General features: G+C 52.0%; 3 protein-coding genes across 10 annotated transcripts in view; 1 reads left to right on the top strand and 2 right to left on the bottom strand.

Moving 5' to 3' along the window:
- Positions 1–578, bottom strand: part of UBE3B (ubiquitin protein ligase E3B) — a 23,870-nt gene extending 23,292 nt beyond the window's left edge. For 2 of the 5 annotated variants that reach the window (XM_026859610.1, XM_026859611.1), the window contains exon 1: positions 457–578. The gene's annotated coding sequence lies outside the window, so the exon portion shown is untranslated. The remainder of the gene's footprint in view (positions 1–456) is intronic. The other 3 variants (XM_026859609.1, XM_026859608.1, XM_026859607.1) reach the window with 3 other exon arrangements.
- Positions 1–13,413, top strand: part of KCTD10 (potassium channel tetramerization domain containing 10) — a 38,420-nt gene extending 25,007 nt beyond the window's left edge. Inside the window, exons 3-9 of one of the 4 annotated variants that reach the window (XR_003399520.1) lie at positions 1,280–1,493; positions 5,864–6,033; positions 6,729–6,818; positions 7,492–7,544; positions 8,714–8,909; positions 9,506–11,756; positions 12,873–13,413. Coding sequence is in view for 3 of the 4 variants with exons in the window: in XM_026859613.1 (XP_026715414.1) it covers positions 1,280–1,493; positions 5,864–6,033; positions 6,729–6,818; positions 7,492–7,544; positions 8,714–8,909; positions 9,506–9,724 (942 nt within the window). In the remaining variant the exon portion in view is untranslated. Of the gene's footprint in view, positions 1–655; positions 767–1,279; positions 1,494–5,863; positions 6,034–6,728; positions 6,819–7,491; positions 7,545–8,713; positions 8,910–9,505; positions 12,049–12,872 lie in introns of those variants that run through there. The other 3 variants (XM_026859615.1, XM_026859614.1, XM_026859613.1) reach the window with 3 other exon arrangements.
- Positions 13,414–13,463: 50 nt separating this feature from the next.
- MYO1H (myosin IH) overlaps positions 13,464–16,746 on the bottom strand; it is a 52,862-nt gene continuing 49,579 nt past the window's right edge. Inside the window, exons 31-35 of the mRNA XM_026859988.1 lie at positions 16,472–16,658; positions 15,703–15,770; positions 15,239–15,336; positions 14,171–14,270; positions 13,464–13,583 (exon numbers count right to left, since the gene is read on the bottom strand). Of these exons, the coding sequence (XP_026715789.1) occupies positions 13,560–13,583; positions 14,171–14,270; positions 15,239–15,336; positions 15,703–15,770; positions 16,472–16,658 (477 nt within the window). The 3' untranslated portion in view covers positions 13,464–13,559. The remainder of the gene's footprint in view (positions 13,584–14,170; positions 14,271–15,238; positions 15,337–15,702; positions 15,771–16,471; positions 16,659–16,746) is intronic.

Genomic DNA, 16,746 nt, shown 5'->3' with positions numbered 1-16,746 from the left:
GGGGGGTGGGCGCAGTGCGGGCTTTGGGTGGTCTCAGTCGCCAGGGGTGGGGTGGTGGGGGATAACCCGGCCTCCGAGGAGCAGGTACAGGGGTCCTGGGTGGGATCCGGCTCCCCCAGGAGTGCCCGCGGTCTGGTTTTCATGCGGGAGGGGAGGGGGGGCTTCCCCCCTAGGCTGGCCCTTGGCCAGAGGCCGGCGTGGCTTGGGGAGGGCAGGCCTGGGGGTCTGTGCCTCGTGGGTGGCAGGGTGCTGGGCTGCGCCCTGCAGGGTGCTGGGCTGTGCCCTGCAGCGCGGGATCCCGCTCAGGGTCCCCGGGTGTGGTTCCCGACCGAGCGCTGCGGCCGTTCAGCCCCGGAGCGTGGGGCTGGAGCTTTTGCACACCAGAGAGCTCTGGGCAGGCTCCGTGGCAGAGGGAACGGTCCCCCGCGGCCACCTCTGCCCATCCCGCTTCCTCACCTTGTGAAACTACAGCTCCGTTCAGATTTGCCATCCCATAGTTCTGCTTTTCACGACAGCGGAACAAAAATCATTCGGTACGGCAGTCAGCCCGCGTGCTCTGGAAGTTGTCAGACCCGCTGATGGCGGGGTTTAATCGTCCCATCCTGTCACGTTGTGAGGCAGAGCAGTTGACCACAGAGACGCAGCTTGATTAAGGATTTATCGTTAGCGGCTCTCGGGGCATTTAGGGTGCTGAGCTAACGTGTTCCTGTTACAGCCTGTGACCTCGTTAGCGGGCTGGCGTCCACTTTGGGGGCTGCGGGCAGAGGTGGGGGGGATGTTGGACGCTGCTGAGAAATATAGGAGGGCGGGGGAGGGAGCGGGAAGCTTGTGTGTGCTTTGAAGAGAAAAAGCCTCAAGAAAATCTGTAGCTGGTCTGTGTTTTAACACACAGGAATCATCTGCTCAAGCTCTGCGTATTGGGAATTGCCCAATTACATACCAGAGTGTCGATGAAGTAAGAGCTTAAGCTTTAGAAGTTGTGAAAGAAATGAGTGCAGTTTTTGTGGGAAAGCGCTGGCTTTTGCAGCGTGAAGTGCTGCTCAGCTTTCGCAGCGTCCTGCCTTGGCTGAGTTGATTTATATTCTCTGGTTGATTTACATCGCTGTCAGAAGACAAACGCCTAAAACATTTGAGAACTTTACAATGAGGCAGAGAGGAGCCGAGGCTGATAATGCCCAGCACATCTGTGGCTGTTTCTGTATAAAATAACTGATGGTGACACGAAGTCGGGTGTCACGCAGCGGAGCTGCAGGTCTAACTGGTAACTCCTCGCTCGCAGGAAGAGATGTCGGGAGAAAGTGTGGTGAGCTCAGCAGTGCCGGCGGCTGCGACTCGCACGACCTCCTTCAAAGGGACGAGTCCGAGCTCCAAGTACGTCAAACTGAACATTGGTGGTGCCCTCTACTACACCACCATGCAGACCCTGACCAAGCAGGACACCATGCTCAAGGCCATGTTCAGTGGCCGAATGGAAGTCCTGACCGACAGCGAAGGTAAGGGGCTGCTCCCTCGCGCCGCTTCTTCAGTGAAAATAACTCGGAAGGAGCTGGAGAAAACTGTTAGGGAACAGAGAGGAACATCTAATTGCAGGCCCAGATATTTCTGTTAAAACTCATAGCTGACACAAGTGAGCAGAGGTGTGGAACAGAGAGCACGTGTGGCTGTCTGACCCAGAGAAAGGCAGTAGGAGGTCCTGAGGCTCCTGGCAGGCCCACATAGCCCAGGCTGTCTTTTTTCTTTTGAAATACTCACACTCTGAAGCATATGGAAAATGGTGGGGATGGTGATTAAGGAACTATGAGTCAGGACTTGCATATTTACTTTGAAGCTCAGAAGGCTGTTCCCTCATCTTGTTTCCTTACCTCAAATAAAAGTATAAAATATGCTCTCAACGTCGCAGGGGATTTATGAGCTAAAAGCTGATTTTTTTTTTTTAAATGAAACTGGTCTCTTGTGAGAGTATTGATGTTGGATTCGCTAAAACAGAACCAGTTGTACCGTTTTTAGAAAATTTGCCAGTGTATTACCGACAGAAAAAGGAGAGAGCTAGCGGGTGGGTCTCTCCACGTTGTGTCTGGAAGGAAAGAACGTGCACTATGTCAAACTACAGTTTTCTAAGGGAGCAGTACTCAAATCCTTACTGGATATGTTGATTTTATGAGATCCTATAAAAGATTTTTAAATTAATAATATAGCTAAAATGTGTTTGTGATAATTGCAACTGGTAGCAGAGTTTTATATCAGCATTCTCATGTTGTGGGAGTGTCACTGAGATTAACTGGAAGTGCAGCTTTTTATTTATGCGCTGACATTTTGCCCATCACTGTGTTTATGGCCTTGGATACCTTAACTTTAACTATAGGTACTGCATCACTGAGCCTGAGGGTTCAAAACACCTTTCTTGTGACTAGTTAATCACCTGAAATTTTTGTTGGAGCTTGTCGAAAGCATAGAAAATGTAGTATGAGGTCAGATGAATTGGACTGAGTTTCGAGTGCTTTAGAGCAGTCAGCGTTTAGAGGTCATGTGGAACAAGTGAGGGATTTAGTAGGGCTTTTGGGATAAGCTTTCTTGAGAGAGGAGTAAGTGGATTTGGAGGAAAAAAATGTAAAAAATACAACCTAATTATCTGACTATTCCTGTTTTAGCCAGGAGTCCTTATATTTAAGCTGGGGGGTAAAAAGCTGCATTGTTTGAGGTGTTACCCCGTGCCTTTTGCAAGTGTCAGCCCTCCCAACATTGGCACTGCGGGCTCCAGATCAAAGGGTCTCTGGGGTCTGCGCAAGCGGCGCAAGAAAGCCAGCCTGTGGGTCAGATTGAAAAAGAAAACCTGTCAGATGGGAATCAGCACCCTTACTGGGAAGACTGGAGGGGTGTTCCAGGGGAAAGGCTGTGAAGCTGTTCATGGAAGACCTCTCCCCAGACAGCTCCGGTGGTATCCTCCTACCCCTCCCTCCCGTGTTTCACAGAATTGGGTCATTTGAGACTTCCCAAGTCCTTCAGTTTGGAAACGGGTTGGAAATTCCAAATTAATTTTGGAAGGCCAGCCTGGCGTGGTCTCGCCTTCCCCAGGCCCTGAGCCCGCGCAGGTATGTTGTGCTGGAGAGCAGCTGCCAATATTACTGCTAACAGGAGGGTAACTGGCATTTAATCTGCTAAAATATCATGCTTGAGACGCAGAACCGCCGGTTTATTTTGCTGCGAATCCCGCAGTGTCTGTGGGATTGTTCCATTTAGCTGGTTTGCGTTTCAGTAGGAATTTGATACTTCCTGTAGGTTGTAACCGAGACACTCCCATCGCAGGAGTTCTTGCTTTATCTCCCCTTGCCCGGCGTGATGCTGGAAACCGGGACAATAGCATTATAGCTGTTCAAGGAAACTCTTTTTATCTGAAATTCTTCAAAATACTGCTGATTGCTCACACCCAAAATTTGGCACAAACCAAAATGTTCCTTAGGAAAAGAAGCCAGACTTGCAGAAAAACTGGAAAGAGTGAAGTTTTTAAACAGTCTGTGGAATGTGTCACGAGGGGTCCTCCTCTTTGTTTAGACGCATTCTTCTGACCCCAAGCACCATCTCCCCAGCTCTTTCTCGAAACTCAACAATTATCAGCACGCTGCCGGCTGGGCCGTAGGAGAAAGGACTGGAGTTCTCCGGCCGTGGGTGGCAGATGATTATTTTCCCTTTAGAAACTGTTCATGAACTGTAGCAAATCAGCATATTTGGAAATTTATATTTTTATGGTAATGAGCAGATAGAAGGATGTGAGTTTTCCAGGTGCATCCATCTGTTTCCAATTTTCTTCTCTGCAGTATGATATTTTTTTTTTCTTTTTTTTTTTTCCCCCCCTCCCCTCACTCCCCACTGCTGTTAACCAGCTGATCGAGATGTGTGGTTTTGTTCAGCTGCTAGAGAGACTGTTGAGCATCAGGCAGCCTTTGGTGTCAGGCTCCTCTTTCATCTGTCAGGGCTTGGTCAGAAAACATGGTCTGGATTAGTTTGAGCGTTTGGATGCCGTCCCTGAGACTTCTTGTAAAACAAAAGATTAATTTCCTGAAAGTCTAATGTGTGTACCTGCAGCTCATGGATTATGTATTGCTACCTCAGTAAACGGATCACAGGACGTTTTTGTAACGCTGCAATTAAAAAATAGCTTGAAAAGACTGTAGCTGAAACCCACTTCTTAGGCTCTGCACAGCTGTGAGAGTGGCAGGAGGGGTCGTTTGCCAGTGAGTCATCTCGCTTTGCCTCCACACTTGGCTGTTTCGAAGGTTTTTCGAAAGCTGTTTTAGCAGCCGCTTGCATTTTGCGATGCTGTTCGAAATATTCGCTCATCCCCCGCCATGAAAATGAGTAATTCTGGTTCGGTTTCGCCATCAAGTTGCAGCAGATTTTTACAGCCTGCGGAGGGAATCATAGTGGAGGGGATAACAGTGAGGTTTGGGGATCGCAGTTCTGCTCTTTCCCTCCCTGCGTGTTGGTGTACTCTTAATAAACTCTGTCAGCAGCTGCCTTTGCGGGGTATGGGTGTCCTTCCTACGCTGTCTTGGGCTCCCTCGTCGCTTTAAAACGGGAGATTTGGCTTTACGTACCTCCGCAGTGACAAATGGGCCTTTTTCTGCCCTGCTTGGATGGGTTTACTGTATTCATTAGCCCGGATCAGGCTTTTGTTACTTGATTTCTCCTGCCTCCAGGTTTCCAGTTTGTTATTACGGTCTGTAAAATTACAACAGCGAGCTCACGTTGTGTTTTCTGCAGACAGCAGGGAAACGAGGGAGATGGAAAGCCTGTAGTAAATTGCCGGAGACTCTCTCAGTTTTCCACACAACAGCATGAAAGGGCTGTGTTCACTTTCCAAATTAAACCAAATGCTCAGACTTTACTAGTAATTCCATTCATGCAGAACATACGGGGTCTGCTTTAACCTACTTTCCTTATTTGTCCAAAATATGACTCCTTCCCCACAAGCGTTTCCTCGCTGCATTCCTGAGCCGCAGCCCGTGAGAGTGGCCATCTGTTCGTTTATGGAAACCCGAGCCTCGACGTTGCCTAACGTTTCTCAGGGTCCAGCCTGATCCAGGCAACAGACGGGCAGCGAGAGGCGCGGTGCAGAGGCTCTGACCGCCAGCGAGCTGGGAAGCACCGTGGCTGTAGCTCTGTTTTCTTTCCTTCACGCCGGTGTCAGTACGGAGCGGTGCTGGGGAGCTCCGGGGCAGGGGCCGTGCGTTCCGTTCTGCTGCCGTGTCGCGTCTTTCAGCAGTTTGGGGCGTTGTGCTAGTAACTGCTTTGTTCTACCACATTAATGCAGTTTGGGAATATAGAGACCGAAACAATTTGCTGTGACGCTGCTGAGTCTGTGCTGCCTTTCCCCTTGCCGGCCTTTTTGTACATCTCCTGGGTCACAGCGGGTCCCCGCGTTGTGTTCGGGTGCCACAACCTTTACAGGGTCAAGTCTGGTTGGTTTTAGTCGGCTTCTGGAAGAAACAGCCCCACATGTATGTAACAGGGCCCTGAGAGAGCGGGCAAGAAAATAATTTGTCAGGGCTTGGGGAGTACAGGGAGAACAGGGCTGGTTGGTTTGGGAATGGGAAGGAGTCATTCCTCTGTTTCAGTTCATCATTTGTTACTGGGGAACTGTGAGGAGCAGGTGGGTTTTCTACCTTACTCCCACTAACTCTGTGCTTGAAACACGGGAGGAGCAGTAAATTCTCTGTGCTTTCTGCCCCCCTGCTCGCCAGCTCGGGCAAGGAACTGGAGTTAGCCTCTCTTGGCAGGAGCCTGCTCGGTACAGCAGTCCCAGGCTGGTGTCAAGGCCTTTTGCCACGTTTGCTTCTCCTGCACTGTGGTCTGCTTCTGTCCCTAGGCTGGATCCTGATCGACCGCTGTGGAAAACATTTTGGGACGATACTGAACTACCTGCGGGACGGGGCTGTGCCGCTCCCCGAGAGCCGCAGGGAGATCGAAGAGTTGTTGGCGGAAGCAAAGTACTACCTGGTGCAGGGGCTGGTGGACGAGTGCCAGGCAGCCTTGCAGGTAGGTCGCGGAGCTCAGGAGGGCTCGGGTTAGAAGAGGAGGCTGCTCTGGGTGGGAAAGAGCATCTGGGCAGAGCAAGATTTTTCTGCTGGTCTTCTCCACTTGGTGCGTTTTTTGAGGCTGGGATGAAATGGAAGTGTTTCGTGTCACTGATCTGCTGGAGCCTGGTCGCATCCAGAAAAACGTACCGACTTGTTCTCAACATGAGCAGTTGCTCGCTTCCCTCTGCTGACTCCGGGGAGTGTGTGAGGAGCAGGAGCCTGGCTCCTCGTGTCCTCTGCTCCTGTCAGGATCTCACCTGGTGAAATGATCCGTCATCAGCGCAAGCTCTGTGACAAAAGTTAATTGTTCCAGCATCAGCCAGAATGGGGCAGGTCCTTGGGCCACACCAGAGCAGCTTCCTGTGGCCACGGGCTGCTGCGAGCCTTTGTTTTCCTCTGCGGTGCTCACCTTAGGTTTGAAGCCACCGTTACTGGTGCCCTCGCTGAGGGAAGCCACGTTCCAGTCCCACGGTTTAAATTGGCCCGTGCCATCGAGTCCCTGTGTTTGCAGAGTCGTAGAGAGCAGAAAGGAGCACGGGCCAGCAGGGACCAAGAGCACGCTGAGCTCTTCAGCACGGGGCGTGCAGGCCCTGCCTGCTCAGAGGGTGCCCTAAGGCCTATTTCCATTCCACTGCTCTTTGATTCTTGTTTCAGCAGAACAAAGATGCGTATGAACCGTTCTGCAAGGTACCAGTCATCACGTCTTCCAAAGAGGAGCAAAAACTTATAGCCACTTCTAACAAGGTGAGAGAGGCCGGGCTGTGGGGTGGGAGGGTGCTGGCCTGGGGCCCTGGGCTTGCCTGGGACCTTGGCCCAATTATTCTGTAGAAAATGGTCTTTAGTTTTCATCAACGGGCTTACGCTTCAACTGTTGAGCTGCAAAGCCCTGAAAACCTCCAGCAGACTAAACGTTTCTTCTGAATTCCCAGTCAAATGTTGCTCAGGCTGGGCCTGGCTGTGTATTTCTCCATTTAAGGTATTAAACCAGCACGTAGGCAGCAGCATGACCGAGCAGATCCTCAGGGCTATTAGATCTTCTGTTTATGTCTCTGCTCTGGTTATTAACGACAGGTGCTTTCTTTAGCCAAGGTGAATCAGTGAATCTCCTGTTTCTGGAAGCCTGCTCGCCGTGGCGGGGAGAGGGGAGGATGCTGGTGACAACAATTAACCTTGGCAAAAAGGCAGAGGGCGGGGGAGGATAGAGGGTGGTCCGGTCACAGAAGGGGTCGGAAGGGATTGCAGCCCCGCTGCCAACCTGTCTGGGACAGTTTTGTAGCAACAACAACAAAATCCCACGAGGCTTGGGCCCGATGGTGTCGTGTCAGGTCGCAGGTTCTCTGCTGGGGGGTCTGCGCTGGGCTGGGCCTCCAGCTCTTACTGCTCTTCCTGTCCCTGACCTGTGGTTTGTGTTTTACAGCCAGCAGTGAAGCTGCTATATAACAGAAGCAACAACAAGTATTCCTACACCAGGTAAATGACTTCAGCTGGACTTCTTTGAAGGTTTTCATAGACTAAAATCCGTGATTAAGCATTTACTTTTTCTTCACTCAGAACCAATGACAGATTGGTGCTGGCGTGCGCTCGTTTTTTTCCCAATTAATTTCAAACCTGAGTCCAAAGGGAGCCTGCTGTCATCAGTGGCAGGCTAAGTGTGGGCTGGTTCTGTGCCAGAGGAGCTCCTCTAACGCTGAGGTGCAGCTGGCAGAGGCTCCTGCCCAGCTGCTGACCTGCCCTCCCCGAGGGCTGCGGCACATTGGCTGAATACCAGCAGCCTTCCGTGGCGTGCTGTTCTCAATAAGTGGTAAAATGATCAAGTCTGGGACCTTGTCCCCCTTTCCTTATGTCTGTAGGTGTTTCGTGACATAACGCTGTTCCCATCCTGCTGGTGCTGAGCTTGAGCTTAGGACTGGTTTTATTTGGGTGATAGAATTTTGTACACAAACAAAATGGTGCAGGGTCTGGAGCACAGGTCTGCTGGGGAGCGGCTGGGGGAACTGGGGGGGTTCAGTCTGGAGAAGAGGAGGCTGAGGGGAGACCTCCTGGCCCTCGGCAACTCCCTGCCAGGAGGGGGCAGAGAGGGGGGATGAGTCTCTGGGGCCAAGGCCCCAGCGCCAGGCCCCGAGGGAATGGCCTCAAGCTGCCCAGGGCAGGGTCAGGCTGGCTCTGAGGAAGGATTTCTGTGCAGAAGGGGCTGTTGGGCGTTGGAATGGGCTGCCCAGGGCAGGGGGGAGTCCCCGGGATCCCTGGAGGGGTTGAAGAGTTGGGCTGAGCCAGCGCTGAGGGATCTGGGGGAGTTGGGAACGGTCAGGGGGAGGGTCATGGTGGGGCTGGAGGAGCTGCAGGGGCTTTTCCAACCCAGATGATTCTGGGATTCTGTGAAGTGGCCTCGGACAGCGTTATTCCCTGTACTGCTGGTGTGTTACTGCTTCCTCAGCAGCAGGTTTTCCTGCTTGTACTAGTCAGAACGAGTTACCCACTGCAGCCCTGGATACCGGCTTGGTACCAAGACGCAGTAAGTCAGGAAACGGGCGTGTGGGCTGGGAACTGCTCCTGCCCGACCCCCCCTCCTGCCCTGTGCGTCGCCGTCCCGGCCTGACGGCTGCTGCCCTGGCCTGACCCTGCTCCTTCGCCTCCCGCAGCAACTCCGACGACAACATGCTGAAGAACATCGAGCTGTTCGACAAGCTGTCCCTGCGGTTTAACGGGAGGGTGCTCTTTATAAAAGATGTGATTGGAGATGAGATCTGCTGCTGGTCTTTTTACGGGCAGGGCCGGAAGATTGCCGAAGTCTGCTGCACTTCCATTGTTTATGCTACTGAGAAAAAACAGACAAAGGTACGAGTAAACCCCCAGTGCTTCCAGCAAGGGGCCCGGCTGCTCTCAGGCCGGCACCCTGACATCTGCTCCACTTTGAACACTCCTCTCATTGTTTAGCTTCTCTGTGGAGTAATCAACGGCCTTCAGAGGGGGAGCAGCGCAGTGGGGCTCATCCTGGGGGTCTGTCCTCCTGCAGGGCAGTTGGGATGTTCCGTATTGCAAGGCTAGTCCAGTTCTTTATCTTCAGACAAACACACATTTAACCAAGTTTGGTTTATGCCCCTGTGTACAGACACATCCTGGTGAGCAGTGACATCCCTTCCCTGGGCCTTTGTACTTTTCCCAGGAGAAATCTGTCTGAAGCTGCCCTGTGGGCTGGCCAGTTCTGAAAAAAAAAAACCAAAACACCAACCAACCCACCCTGGTTGCTGAGTGTCAAAAGCTGAAAGCAAATAATAGAATTGAAATGATTGTGCTAGGAGGGATTTCTGTGGTTAGGGTGCAATTCAGAAATTTTAAAACCAGAACGATATTGGGAGTTAAAAATGAGGTAACCCGGTGCCTGCGGTGACCAGCAGTGGGTGAGCGTGACCTTCTCTTTCCCGGGGGGGCAGGTGGAGTTCCCAGAGGCCCGCATTTACGAGGAGACACTGAACATTCTGCTCTACGAGTCCCAGGACGGGAGGGGCCCCGACAACGCGCTCTTGGAAGCCACGGGAGGGGCAGCCGGTCGCTCCCATCACTTGGAGGAGGACGAGGAGCGGGAGCGCATCGAGCGCGTGCGAAGGATTCACATCAAACGCCCGGATGACAGGGCCCACCTGCACCAGTGAGCCCAGGGCCAGCCCCAGACTGCGCAGCTCTGCCCGGAGGGGGCTGCCCTGCCTCTGACCCGTCCCCTGCAGCGGAGGACCAGGCGGTTTAACTTCTGTTCAGCAAAGTCTGTAAATTACGTTTTGTAACAAACTAGATTATTTGGGGTATTTAAATGCAGTAGTTCTAGGACAAGAATAAATAAGGTTGCTGGGCATGTGATAGACACTGTAAGGACCTATTGAGCATCGGGAGAAATGCCCTGAATTTTTAGCGCTCGTCTTCGCTATTTTGTGGCTAGAGAGGAAGAGGGCTGGCTTCCTTTGGATTTAGTAATTATTCTGCACTTTAAAAACAAAACAAGAACAAACAAAGGTCGGTCAGCCGTAGCTCTTCCCTCCGGGCACTCGTGGGCCCTGTCTCCTGGGCGTGGGGGCGAGGGGGCTGGTAGCTCAGGAGTGACTCCCCAAAGGACAAATGACACGTCTTGGCTCGATTCCTGCAGTGCCGGGGGGCAGAGGGAGCCCTGGAGCTGCTTGGGCTCAGCTGGTTGTGGCTCCCTCCAGCTCCTCGAGGGGTTCAGTGGAGCTTCTGTGGTCCTGGGTGTTGGAGACGCACCCAGTGCAGCTCGAGGCTGGAGGATGTTAAATTTCTCCAAAAGCAGGGTCGGGAGCAAATTGTATGGAATTGCTGTTCCTTAGGGTGGTGTTGGTACCGTTGTGTGCTTCTGCCCGACGCTGGGTCTCAGCTGGGGAGTTTATTTCCATGGGGTCAGTAAGTTGCACGTTCTCTACTACAGGTAGAGCGCTACTCGCTGCCGGTTCCACCGCGGCCCCGGGTCATTCTGTAACTGATCCAGGAGCATCGTCTTGCTCTGAGCGAGGGCAGCGCAAGTTACGCGCGGAGGAGGAGTAGACGGGGGCCCAGCAGCAGTTACTCCTTGTTCAGCTTCATCCTGAGCGTGTTCCAAGCCTTTTCAGAAATGGCAGCTGCGTGTGGAAGGGCAGAGCTGAAGCGTTGTGTAGAGGAGAGCTCCGCGGTTTAGTTTTCTACGCGTACTTTTCTATTATGAATATTTTATCTACCTCCTCGTCTCTTGTTGCCTATTGTGGAGTCAAGTAACAGTTGCAGTGGGAGATCGGGTGTTACTCGGTGGTAACGCCGAGCGCTGAGCCCCGGCTGTAACGGTTCATGTAACAAACCCTGACAGGGAGAGAAACCCCATGGAGCAAGTCTTAAACTCGCGCTCGGGCCGGCACCATGGCAGGGCCCAGAGGACTGTGGCCTAGTCTGGAGCTTTTTTTTGGCCCTTCATCTGGGCTGTGTAGCGCTGGCCTTGGGGCCAGGCCTCCCGTCCAGAGCAGCAGCTCCGTGTGCCTGTTCCTCAGCGAGGTGGGTGTTTGTTTTTGCCCAGCCGCCCGCTGCGAGGACTCCGACTCCTGCCTCAGGGCTGTTCACCTGAACAGTTTAAAAACCAAAGGTGTTGCCAACATCACCAGCTCCGTTGTTACTCCAACGCTTCTTTTTCGCGCAGCAGTTACACCCCAGACGATGTTTAGCTTGTCTGTAGACACTAAAATAAAGCATAAAGTGCTCAGTGGTACAATTGTGGATCATCAAGTAAAGCTGTAATGATTTCAAAGTTAGGCTGAGGTCATCTTTCTAGTAGCCAAAGACTTTTTTGAGTTACAGGCAGCTGCTGTGTGTGACAGATGGGGTGGTGGTACCCATCTCCTCTACTCTTTCTTCTTCAGCTACTAAGAGCTCAACAGTGAACCCTTACCCTGTAGTTCAGCAGCTTCAGCGACGTCCTGACGGTTCCGGGCTTGTAGTTTAAGCTGCCTTTCCACGCGCTCGCAACACGCTCCGGGTTTGTGAAGTCCAGAGTGCAGGTTGCTGCGGTGAAGGACCCGGCGCCTCTCCCTCCCCGTCCTTCCGTGCTAACCAGGGAGCAGCAGGAAAAGCCTCCGTGCGCTCCAGTCCTCTGGACTTTGACCTTTTCCGGGCACGTTTTGGGGCTGGTTGTGGCATTCTGAGCCCTCGGAGGGGTCTGTGCTGGGTCCGGGAGGTGATGGGGTGACAGCAACGAAGCCCCTGATGGCGCAGCGCTGGCATTAACTTCTCTGTAAATAGATTTGTAACTGGCTTCTGACGTTTCCTATTTCAGGTTTTGCAAATGTAGGTCTTAAAAAACCCCAGTGACTGGTTGTTTTGACTCTTTGTACAGCGGTTTGTAGAGCCATTGGTTTAGTGAGGCGCAGTGGGAGGGTTGGATGAGGTTTCAGTTTTGTTCCTGCGTTTAGGGGCAGACTCTGCCCTTACACACTGACTTAACCCTTGCCGTGCTGCTGTCCTGGGCCAACGTCCCTTCCCGGGGCTGGGAGAGGCTTCGGCAAGGCCCTTGCACAAACACTCCCAGCTCTGGGAACTGGTTTTGCCTCTCCTGGGTCCTGGGCAGCCCCGTGGGTGCCCTGGGACTAGCACCTGGTAACGGGGAGCGTGACTTTGACTCCCCAGCACCCCACAACTGACACTGACGGAGCTGACTGAGCGCTCAGTTGCAGGATTTGGTCCATCAGCACTACACAGAGAAGCTGGACTAAAATCCGCAGCGTGGAATGTGGTTTGGGGTCGGAGCCTTCACCCCCCCGCTTTGTCCGTGGAGCTGTAGCCCCAGAGCAGCTGCACCTGTATTTACACAGGGGGGATGTGGATCCCCCCCCCACCCTTGGGAAAGGCTCTGAGCTCCAAAGAGGGGGGGTAGAACCTTTCAGGCTTAAGGCAGTAGCAGCAAATTCCTCTGTTCTGTACAATCATTCCATCCCCCTTTGTACTTATGCACAAAAAAAAGCTTAAGCTGGATTTCTGTGTATGGTTGTTTGCAATATGTACTACCTTTTTTTTTTTTAAAAATATAACACAATAAATTAGAAGATATTTCATATTTACATGTGAGTCACTTTATTACTCGTTTGAAAGGTGCTGTCCCCTGGGTCCACGGAGCTGGAAGGAGCTTTCAGGAAGAAATATCAGACGTCAGCCTCAATTTGATCTCCGGCTCTCAGGGCCCTGCAAAGCCCCAGATTTCAGGGCAGCAAGTTGAGACTCCACAGGCTGGAGGTTCAGCCTAACCCGAGCTGGAGCTCCCCAGGCCTGCCTCACGGTGAGGGGCTGTGCAGGTGCAGCTTCCCAGGGCTGGAGGTGAAGGTTTTTCCAAGCCAGCCCTTCCCTCATTTATGGTTTTGCTTCCACTGCACTGTGTGCAGGGAAAACCAGGACAGCGTTATGCTAAAAGCAAAGATCTTTCCCCCTGACAGAATCAACGAGCAGCTTTCTGTGTCACAAGAGCCCCAGCCCTACTGCACATTTAGCCATCCCTCCCCTTGCCGAAGGATGAGCTTTGCCCGTCTGCCTGAGAGAAAAGGTGTTTTCAGGCCTGGTCTGTGCTTGAGGCAGTTCTGGGGAGCTGTGACTCAAGGTACAGCTGGAGAAACCATTTTTTGGGTCTATCTTAATCCTTCCTGACTGGTCAGAGCTCCCGGCTTTACCGAGCACACGGAGACAGACATTTTAGGTGTGGAACTGCAACTTTGGGTTTAAACATTTCCCTGTGACAGTGTAATGAGCATCTGTGCTCACTGGAATGTTACAGCATCATAATGGAATTTATTTAGCTATAGTCGAATAGTTTTAAACTATTAAAAAAAAAGAGCCTAAAAGATGCAAGCAAACTCTCAAATCACAGCAGCCCTATGGCATCAAAGATTCCAGGGGAGATGTGAGTGCTGGTCTCATCCTGCAGGCTCCTTTCTATTCCAGGCCCAGACGGGGACCAGGAACAGGAACTGTTTCTCATCAAGACTTTGCCTGGGTTGACACCTGGGATGAGAAAAGGAATTGTTAAACCGAGTCCAAGCGATAGTCCTGGAGGGGTCCTGGCTGTGGGAAGGGGTTGGGTCGTTTCTGCCGAACAGTTGGTTCGAAGCAGCGAAGCCCCCCCCATTATCTTCCCTCATTCCTCCCTCCTTTTGCCGGGCTGACAGAACTGCTTTCCCTCCACTCCCCAACCGATTTCAGAAATAACTTGGCTGAGGGAAGCAACAGGAGGTGATGAACTTCACCACCCCAGCCCTCATTTCACAGCTGCAGGTTGGACTCGGGCTCAGGCTGAGTGACTGCCAGGAGAGGGCCTTGCTCCCTCTCCCCCCCACGAGCTTGAGAGCAGCAAGAATCCCCAGGCAGGGCACGCAGCTGCGGCCCCCACCACAGCACTGGTCAGCGCTGGGCGTTCTCTTACAGAGGTGGGTACCGACGGGGCAGTTACGTCGTGCACCCCTCTGCTCCCTAAGAGCAATCGAGTCCTGAGCTCACACAAAAGGCCCTTGCAAGAGGCTGTTGCTCTCTGCAGGGGTTAAGCAAAAGGAGAAAGCACGAGTCATATCCCCGGCGCTCGGATGAGGCCTTACCACCGTTAATTGTCCATTTTTGGCTTTGAAGACCTGAGGCTCCTGCCCGACGGTGAACACCATCGTCCCTTCCTTCCCAGAGCCAATGCGAAACTGAAGGCTGCAAACACACGATTACTCGTTAGGTGCTCGCCTCGCAAGAGGCTTTGCTCTAAGCCCCCTTTATTTCTGTTCCCTTGGCAAATCTCGTTAGTTTAGAAGATCAGAGCCCTCCAGCTTAGGTAAATTTCCTTCACAATTGCATTATACCACACAACCCAGAAGGGTTTGATGAATAGAGCATGCCTGCCCGGTCCAGGCATCTGAATTTTCCTGGTGCAATTAAGCACTGGAAGATAAGCAGATCTGACCTGGAGAAAACCACTGAACACACAGAATCTAATTACAATTGAAATGCAAAGGCCAGAGAGAAAAGCTGGGGCAGAAGTACGGGTTTCATGTGCCACTTCCAATTCACGTAGAGATTTGAGAGACAGACTGCATCCACCTGCCATTAGCTCGGTGGCGTGACCGAGGCGGTTCTTGCGCTCAGCAATCACATTTCAGGGCCTCTCAGGCTTTTAGGGAGAGGAGCCTTTATCCCAAAGTGACCCGCAGGCTCAGCCCAGCAGGTTTCCTCAGAGCTGGCGCTAATGAGATCCGTTGTGAAACCACTAAACCCACCACCTCACACCCAGGTCGCATCAAGCCTGAAAAAAAAAAAAAAAAGGGGGTTTTAAGGTGGTTTTACAGCACAAGTCCCCTATAAACAAGTTTTTGGGCAGATGGGTGATGGGCAGCTCTTGGAGCAGAGCGGCATGTTTGCAAGGTGCAAGCCCAAGCACTGTGGAAGTTTCGGTAGCGTGGGGAAGAGGGTGTCATGATTTTTATTGTATTTTCTTGTTCCAGTGGAGCCCCATCTTGTGAAGGAAGCCATGAAAACCACCGTGCTACTGCAGCAGACCTCGTCACCTCAGGGCACCGTCTGCTGGGGTGATGTTAATAGTTTTGATCTAAGCTGGCCAGGCCTAGAAGTTCTTCCATAAAATAAAGCCTGCACAAGAGTACCCATCCAGCTTCCTGCCTTACCTTCCCTGCACAACTTTCACGAGGCTTTGCTTATTGGCCAGCATGCAGAGTTTAGTGACCGTCTCGAAGACATGCTCACACTGAAGGATTGCATCTCCCTGAAACAAAGAAACAAACAAAGAAAGAAAAAGGCATAAAATCTGGCACTGCCCCAGCAGGTAAGCGGTCGTGCATACAGAGAAACAACTTTCTAATGCCCGAGTAGTGATGGCTGTGCAGAAGCAACACAGCAATTACTACAGTCACATACAGGTCTGGTCCCCTTCCGGGGACTATTTATGATTTAGAACAACTGTGGTTCTAAAAAAAAAAAAAAAAAAAAAAAAAAAAAAAAACTGATGACAGAATTATTAACCATCAGTAATTGTGTAATCCCAGTATTTCATAGGAAGATACTAGAAGCGTCAGCTACAAGCCCTTGCTTCTAACCACAAGCCCCCAGTAGCTACATCACAGTTTTCTACCTTCTGTTTGTTGTCCTCGGGAACATGAATGACTACAATCCCATCGCTCAGGTTACTGGTGGAAATACCTTCGAAAGAAATCCAAAAATTAGAGAAAAAAAAACTACCAGAGAGAGTCCCACAGCACCACCATCACCCTCCCAGCACCAGGGTGCTGTTCCTGCGGGGGCAGCGACTCCAGCCCAGGTTACAGGAGGGAGTCTGGTTCAGGGTGGGGGCCTCTGGACTGTACCCAGTGGGAGAAAGCACAGCCCCCCACTTAGGGCAAAATGCAAAGCAGCGACTGTTTTGAAGAATTAACCCTGCTGAAGATCACCGTGGCTGTCATCCACGTGTCCATAACACATTCCCAACACGGGTTATTTAATCACAGCGTGTTAGTTCTTTGCTCCATACCTGTCCATGATACCTTTCTTTTAGTAAGGGAGGGAGGAGAAAGTATATATTCTACCCCTGGAGTTCAGACAATGGCAGGATTAAGTTACCTACAAAATAGTAGGAAAGTTTTGTTTTGTTTTCCTCTCTCCCCTCTCTGTCAGCAGAAAGCGACGTTCTCCTGCATTTAAGCATTTCAAAGAACTGCATCCTCTTACTCAGAATTTGTACTTCAGGGAACTGCACGCTGACACACAGACCCTCTATCCATCCCCCCAGGAAAAAGTGTTCTCAAGTGAATCATTGCTTCAAATATCTCTGACAGACCAAGTTCATCTTTCCCCCCCAGCCAGGGTCTCTGGCAGGAAGGGGAGTCCCCCAGCTCCACCGTTACCTTTCAGGGTGGCGTAGTCTATTTTCTGCTTGATCTTGGCCATTTCCACCACATAGGCCGAGGACTGGGTCAGAACAAGTAGCCGGTCTCGCGGTTTGAACCCGTTCCTGTCATATTTTATCACGGGGGTCACATACTGAAAACAACGAGGTGGTATCAGCGTCTCTCCCTGCCACGGGGCCCTGCTCTGGGAGCAGCGCCCCGCAGACCCCAGCGCCCCGCAGACCCCAGCGCCCCGCAGACCCCAGCGCCCCGCAGACCCCAGCGCCCCGCAG

The sequence above is a fragment of the Athene cunicularia genome (genome assembly GCF_003259725.1).
Source record: "Athene cunicularia isolate RWA chromosome 15 unlocalized genomic scaffold, athCun1 chr15_part1, whole genome shotgun sequence".
Lineage (NCBI taxonomy): Eukaryota > Metazoa > Chordata > Aves > Strigiformes > Strigidae > Athene > Athene cunicularia.
Note: the sequence above shows the minus strand (reverse complement) of the source record. Positions and strands in the feature narration are given on the sequence as shown.